The following is a 7364-nucleotide window of genomic DNA, read 5'->3' as shown; positions in this document are numbered from 1 at the left end:
CACACACACACACACACACACACACACACACACACACACACACACACCCACCCACTCACTCACCCACACACACACACACACACACACACACACACACTTCAGGAGCTGAATAGTCTCGTTTTGGTCACGGATTAAAAATCTTTCCACCAAATCCTTTTACATCGTCACAACACCAGAGGTCACCATTCCACACAGAACCAAGACATCAAACCAAAGAGCTAGAGATTCATATTTATCGGTATATTATATATATTACTGTGCTAATGCAGGACTTTTTTTTTCAGTAGATATAAACTCTCCATGCTTAGAATGTACACATACCACACTATGATTCGTTACACAGTTGGTTTTTCAATCATTATTAGTTTAGTTTATTTGTTCGCCGTCGTATCTTCAAGAGTCCGAGTGGAGTTCTGAAAAACGTTGTTTGATTGCAGTCTCCTCCGTTTTGTTGCATTTCTTCATCTTGTGATTTTCTTTTTTTTTATCTCTCCACATCATCTGTTTTTGGTCCTTTTTTTTTCACCATGTCTCTTTTAGTGTCTCTCTCTTTTGTAAATTCTTCATTCTTGCGCTCTCTCTGCCACATGTTGGTCCGGGCCCGTTGCGCTGCTCCATCATCAGCGAGGGGAGACGAGAGGAAGAGGAGGAGGACGGACGACAGGAGGAGGGAGAAGGGGGGATGAGCACGGCAGAGAGAGAAGGACGAAGAGACGGAGAGAGAGAGACAGAGAGGCGTGTCGCCCATTGTGCCATCTGAGTCACTCCTGGTGCAGCGTTGCCGTGGAGACACGCTGACCGGTTTCTGCGGTTACTCCAGCATGGCGTCCAGCTGGTCGGCCAGGTCATCGAACATGCTGCCGATGTCGTCGAGGATGCTCACCGTGGTCTTCTGCTCGGCTACGGAGCTAAAAGCGCACACACACACACACACACACACACACACACACACACACACACACACACACACACAAGCAAAACATTATACCAACCGACGAGCAGATCTAAAGACCATTTGCTAAAACTTAACAAACTAACAAAACATGTTTTACAAATGCCCTTTGATGAACAATCACAGTGTAGTTTGCAAATACAAAATATACCTATTAAAGTAATGCACAACATATTTATAATGCTTCATAAACAAATATATGTCTTACAAGTTCAAAAAATATATCTTTCATGTAACAAAAATACCGTACAAAAAAAGAAAAAATATATCCTACAAGTACAAAAAATATATCCCAGAAGTACAAAGAGTGGTACGCCTCTTGGCTCGCGTTTACACACAGCGCTTAAGCATCAATTTGCAATCTGGGGTGTGTGAACTAGTCATTTACTGTGAAGTCAGCATCAGTTGTGTCTTGTAGAGCAAATGGAAAGATGGATCGAGCTAGTTCTAGTATCACATGGATTACAGCTGAGGCTGATGGGAATGTCATTAGTTTTGCAGGTATTCAGTCATAAACCGATGTGATTATGATTAGTATTTGTGAAGTGTATGTGTTTCCGTGAATATAAGACTGTGTGTGTGTGAGCTTACTCCTCCTGCCGCAGTATCTTATCTTCCACAATCTGCAGAGCCGCGGCCAGCGACGCACTCGTCTCCTCCAGCTTCTGATGCACCAACGAATCCATGCCGAAATCCAGCATCGTAGCGGCCGCCACTCCGCCTCCCGCCATCCCGCTGTCAACCGACACACCCCCAATCGAGGAGCGGGGGGGCTTGACAGGTGGCGGGGTCGGGCTGGGGGTGGCGGGAGTCTGGGGCGTCTGCGGCGTGGTGGGGGTCTGCGGGGTGTGAGGGCTCTGGGGAGACGGGCTCAGCGGCTTGGCGTTTGGCGGGCCGGGGATGTTGGATGGAGGGAAGCAGGGAGGTGAGCTGGTCTGTCGGACCACCGCATGGTGCTGTTTGACCGGGGCAGGGCTCGTGGAGGAGGGGCTGGTCATGGAGTGGATGAGCTTGGCCGGTTTGGGTGCTGTGGGCGGGGGCGCTGGTTTTGGCGAGACAGGTGGAGGGATCTTCTTTCCTTCCACTACAGAAAATGGAGAGACAGGAAAAAAAATGGCAGAATTGATCACTGACTGGCATATGTATCCTGAAATATCACCTTTTTGACAGCTTTTCACGGCCCGTACCCTCGAGTTAGTTGTAGTTTAGTAATCTCGGTAGTGACAGCATGGCACTAGAGGTCAGTGTGCTTCAACCAAAGACCTTTTCAGATGGTCCAGCAACGTCAGAAACCCGTCCTCCAGACCTTTCTGACATTGTGTGTACAAGCAAGCGCAACTCTATCAACGCCTTTGAGGAGAGACTGAAAGTTTGTACCGTCTCTATGACGGCAGCCTTTCACTCTGTCCTCAAGTGTAGCTGTTCAGAACCGCAAAAAAACACTTTTGTCTTCAAACGTGGTTTGGACAACGCAACGTACGAATTCTTTCGTTGCTCGCATAAGGACACCTTTACAGGCTGGTGTACTATAGAGGCGCCTCTATTGCATCAACAAAGTGCTTTTCGATCGATGTCTGAAACCTCCTTCCCCTTTCACCTTTGAATTTAGGGTGAGTAGGTTGCGTCTAACAACTGTTAAAAGTCAGAAACCACCAATCCGCCAATCATGCTTATCAGTACATCGATCGGCCGGGTGTGTCGAAGCACCGCTACTCCTTCTGTCACTTCCCTGTGAACACCCGAATGCCTTTTGTTTGCTAACGTGGTCGGATGGCAAATCCCAAACAAGTTTGTTTCAACCATACTGACACTTTTACTTTGTTAGCTTTAAGGCATCAAACAAAGTGCTTATCAAACAGCATGTAACACTTCCTCGCCTAAACCTTTCCACCGTTGGAATGGAGAGGCTTGTGCAACTTTCTGTAACCTACAGTTTGTACAATTTATCTTGTCCAGCCCCTTTTTATTACGTCCCACCTTCCACTGTGGCCAACTCGGAACAGCCATAAACGCCAAGAGGTTGATTTTACTACAAAGCACCTGCAACATTCAACAGATTTTTTGGACCATTGAAGACCCCTAAATCCATCCTCACCCCCAACTGACAAAAAAACACACAATCATATAATTTGAGTACCTGGGCTTCCAGGCGTCCCAGGGCCAGGCAGAGGGACTCTCTTGTTGGAGACAGGCTGTGGTGGAGTCTGTGGGCCTGCCTGTCTCTTTATCTGTGCCACGACGGGCTTCGGGGAGACCGGAGGCTTCGGTTTTCTCACGGGACCTCCTTCATTTGCCACTGGAGCTCCTTGGTCCACGCTGTCCCTGCGGGGCGCAGCAGCCACTTGCGGTTGAGGTTGAGGTTGCGGCTGCGGCTGCGGCTGCTCGGTCACTCCGGTATCGGACGCCGGGCGGCGTTTCATTGTGGCCGTGCCGTTCTGGTAGGGCACCGGTTGCGTGGTATTCGGCTGCCCGGTCCCCAACGGCTCTCCATTGGTGGCCAGGTCGGCGTAGCCCTCGGGCTCCTTGTCGCGACTCTTGGGCCGCCGCTTGACGGTGGACGATTCCTGGAGGGTGAAGTCGGATCCGTTGGGGTGGGGCTTGGAGCTGCGGGCCCGTCGCTTAAAGGTCGCCGTGGCCTCGACCCTGGAGATGTCCTCCTGCGTGTAACCCCCGTCTCCCTGAGGACCCTCGCCGTCACCCTGCAGACAAACACAAAATACACACTAACGGAAAATTCATATATTCGTGACAAGAGGTAATTTTTGCACAAACAGTCAAAAACATTGACAGAGATAAATGGATAACACAAATAAAGCTTACAGAACACAGAAGCTTCAGTATGGATTTGTAATACATCAAAGCACATTTAACTTTAGCACGTCACATTAGATAGATAGATAGATAGATAGATAGATAGATAGATAGATAGATAGATAGACAAACATATATATAGATAGCTACCTGTCCTTCTCCTTCTCCTCGACTCTGCCGGCGGATGGTCAGGCTACCCTCATCTGCGAACGGCAGGCTCTCCAACGAGCTGCCACTGCCTCCCGAGCTGGGGTGGGGGGAGGACGGAGGGTTGGGGGAGGAAGAATTTTCAGGAAGAGGGGGGTTTTCAGGCTGGACGGAGGGATCCGGGAAAGCAGAGGGAGTTGGTTGCTCGCGCCTGGCAGCCGCCACCAGCTCGCTGACCGGGCCACTGATGGTCCGCCGTCGGTTCACCACTTCACCGTCCAGACCGATGGCATCGCGTGTTTTCCCCACCTGGTGAACACACAGTCAAACAATTGGTCGATCATGCTTTAGTTCATTAACTGCATAAATAAATTCATTTTAGAGTGAATGAACGCCTGGATTTTCTAAAATACCTGCAGGAAATTCTTTTGCAGTGCCATGCCTTTGGCTCCACCTCCGATGGAAGACATCTCCAACATGGCGGCGATGCTCCTCACGCTACCCACGCTACTCACGCTGCTCTTCTCCACCTCAACCGCCTCCACGGACATCCCCAGGTCGCTGGCCCGTCGCTGTTGGTGGTAAGGCACGTCCAGCATCCCCCCCGTGGTAGTGAGCTCGTGCGGCTGCGCGTTGGCCTCCGTCAGGTTGGAGTTGGAGATGGCGGAGCTGGAGCGTTTGGGCGGCGGTGGGGGCGGGCCTTTCTTCTTCTGACGCAGGGAGAAGGGCTGAATCTGGCTGCGGTTGATGGTCTTGTCCTGGTTGCGCACAGAGTGGCTACGGCTGACGCGGTGGGTCACCGTCGCGTATTTGACTCTGTCCCCTCTGGCGACGGCAGAGCCCTGACTTACCACCACTTCTGCCTCTCCCTCTCCTCCTTCCTCTTGTTTCCCACCTCCTTCTGCCCTCTCGTCGCACTCACCGTCCGAGGCGGCGTATCGGTTGAGGCTGTGGGCGCGTTTCTTCTGGAGCGCTGAAGACTCTTCCTCTTCCCCTTCTTCCTCAGCCAGCTCAGCCTCCGGTGGGAGGCAGAGTAGAGGGACCTGTGGTTGTTGGTTCTCCCTCACCTCAGTGACCTGCATCTGCGGATGGTGCTCGGGGTGTGCCTGGTGCTGCGGCAGGACTTGAGGCTGCTGTTGTTGCTGAGGCGGAAACTGAGTACACGGCGGTCCACGTTGGGTTGGAGACTGAGGGTGGGAGCGCGGTGACTGAGGCCTCTCCCCCTGGATGAACTGGGGGCACGGCTTGTGTTTGGCCTGCGGGGAAGCTGTGCTCTGGACGGAGGAGGCGGAGGCGGAGGAGGAGGAAGATGAGGTTCTAGTCTTGGTAGGAGTGTGAGGGGGCGTGTAGGGAGGCGCAGGCATCGAATGGGAGTGGGAGTGACGGTGTTTGCCTTGGGAGGAGACACTGCCTCTGTGGGAGGAGGTGCTTCCCTGGCTGCTCTGCTGCCTCATAGTCCGTGCCTCCTTCTTAGGTGGCCCAGTACCTCCTCCCCCTCCTCCTCCTCCTGTCATCACCTCATCGTGGTCTTTGCTGCGTGTTCGCTGAGCTTTGACCTCCTGACCTGGCTGGGTCATGGCGCTCTGTAGCTCGGTGCTCAACTCACTGTCCTGGAAAGTGCTCATCTTTGGAGACATGACCTCTGAGAAAAACAGAAAGTAAGCCTTGAAATTGATCAACTGGATCAGAATTAATACAAATAAATAAATTAAAATAGGACAGGAGGTTATGACTGTACTGTTAGAGAAATAATAAACTATTTGACCACGGAGAGATCTCAATCCACGGAAACGTCCATCATTTTTAGACAATCGTCTCGTCTGTTAGCTCACCGTCTAGAGGTGGACCGTCCATCGATATGACTTCCTGCTGCTGTGTGATTGGCGGGGGCTTCTTTCTGAGGGAGCCCCGCCCGTCTGAGCTGTGCTGCATTTCGGCCAGCCGCTTCACCGCCAGCATCAGCTTCTTCTGGTGGCCTAAAACATTGTAAGATTGAACAATTACAATTCCTGTTTAATTAAGTTAACTTCTTTAAAGGTAACTATAAATATGAAGTTTTAATCAAAAGAAATCACATTTTCTATTACAATTTGCATTAATATTAAATAAAGGTAGATCTTTCCTCAAATGTGAAAATGGGCTACAACTATGAAGCCCCTAAAAACCAAATATGGTTAAAGGTAATCTGACAAGTCATATATATTTGATCACGTCAAATTATATTTTAAAGCTTTATACTTTACTTTTCATTGGCAATTTTTTTCCACCAAAATGTTCCTATTTTCTGATTTTGCCACTCATTCAGTCATTTATCTATTCCTTATTTTCCCACATAACATTTCCATTTTCACAGTCAGCAGTCGAGAGGACTGTGTGGCTAGCTAGCTTAATTACAAACACCTGTGGCTAAACACACTGAGCAGCAGCCTAGCTACCAAGCTGAAACTATTTTTGTTGTAAAACTAAACCAGCCTGTTAATCAATGTTAATCATCTACATACTGCTGTAGCACTGCTGTATAAACTGTAACAGTAGTTAACGCATTTTAGCCAGCAAGCTAATGCTTACAAACACTGAGCTAGCTAACGCTACTTGAAAGTTCACGCTTCTTTCTTCATTACTTTATAGATAAATGATTGAATGTAGTTAAGTAGTTAAGCTCTTTTTTTTTTACCAACTGCAGGTTGAAAGAAAAGTATATCAGTTTTATTTTTGAATTGTCCCATAAACATTTACCACATTTGGTCAGTTTCAGGGCTCCATTTACAATACGTCTACGCCACACTGGGATTATTTACAACACATTTTGTTAATGTGTTATAGGGCAGCTTGTCTCCTTAGAACATGTAACACATAGAAATGCTGGCCACAGATCCAACCCTGGGCTCAATAAGCTTGCAAGGACCTAGCATAAACTGCTGTACTTGGAGCTGAATTCCAGTGCATTGAAGGGGATACTTTAGTCATCATGGTGGTCATATGTTATGATGTAGAAAAAATGTATATATATATTGAATATCTGTATGTTTACCCAGTTTGCTGATGCCTATTTCCTGCAGGTCCTCCCAGGTGATGTCAGTGATGAACTCGATGTTCTCGTAACCGTTCTGCACCAATACCTGGTGGTACTGACTTAGACCAATAGCAGACAGCCACTCTCCGAGACTGGCCTACAGGAACACCAAGAACATGGCAGCTCATCGGGCTGGTCGGCACTACAGTTGGTAACGTAACATCTAACTGGTTACCAAGCTATGGCGGTGGTGTGTGTGTGTGTGTGTGTGTGTGTTGAATTGTACTCACAGGTTTCTGGTCAGGCAGCCACTCGGTGAGACTTAGTTTGTTAATCTCGGATGTCATCTTCTTTCTGTGACCTGGTTTAGTTATTCCAATAGCTGTCAGATCCTACACACACACACACACACACACACACACACACACACACACACACACA

The 7364-nt window shown here is 49.0% G+C and overlaps 1 protein-coding gene across 8 annotated transcripts in view; it reads right to left on the bottom strand.

Moving 5' to 3' along the window:
• Positions 1 to 170: 170 nt before the first annotated feature.
• caskin1 (CASK interacting protein 1) overlaps positions 171 to 7364 on the bottom strand; it is an 89421-nt gene continuing 82227 nt past the window's right edge. For 7 of the 8 annotated variants that reach the window (XM_031876224.1, XM_031876229.1, XM_031876225.1 and 4 more), the window contains 8 exons: positions 7214 to 7315; positions 6942 to 7080; positions 5743 to 5886; positions 4324 to 5552; positions 3914 to 4219; positions 3090 to 3675; positions 1544 to 2036; positions 171 to 908 (listed from right to left, as the gene is read on the bottom strand). In XM_031876224.1, the coding sequence (XP_031732084.1) occupies positions 812 to 908; positions 1544 to 2036; positions 3090 to 3675; positions 3914 to 4219; positions 4324 to 5552; positions 5743 to 5886; positions 6942 to 7080; positions 7214 to 7315 (3096 nt within the window). In that variant the 3' untranslated portion in view covers positions 171 to 811. The remainder of the gene's footprint in view (positions 909 to 1543; positions 2037 to 3089; positions 3676 to 3913; positions 4220 to 4323; positions 5553 to 5742; positions 5887 to 6941; positions 7081 to 7213; positions 7316 to 7364) is intronic. The other variant, XM_031876226.1, reaches the window with a different exon arrangement.

This window comes from Anarrhichthys ocellatus, unplaced genomic scaffold (assembly GCF_004355925.1).
Source record: "Anarrhichthys ocellatus isolate YVR2014 unplaced genomic scaffold, GSC_Weel_1.0 scaffold106, whole genome shotgun sequence".
In the NCBI taxonomy this organism is placed as follows: Eukaryota; Metazoa; Chordata; class Actinopteri; order Perciformes; family Anarhichadidae; genus Anarrhichthys; species Anarrhichthys ocellatus.
Note: the sequence above shows the minus strand (reverse complement) of the source record. Positions and strands in the feature narration are given on the sequence as shown.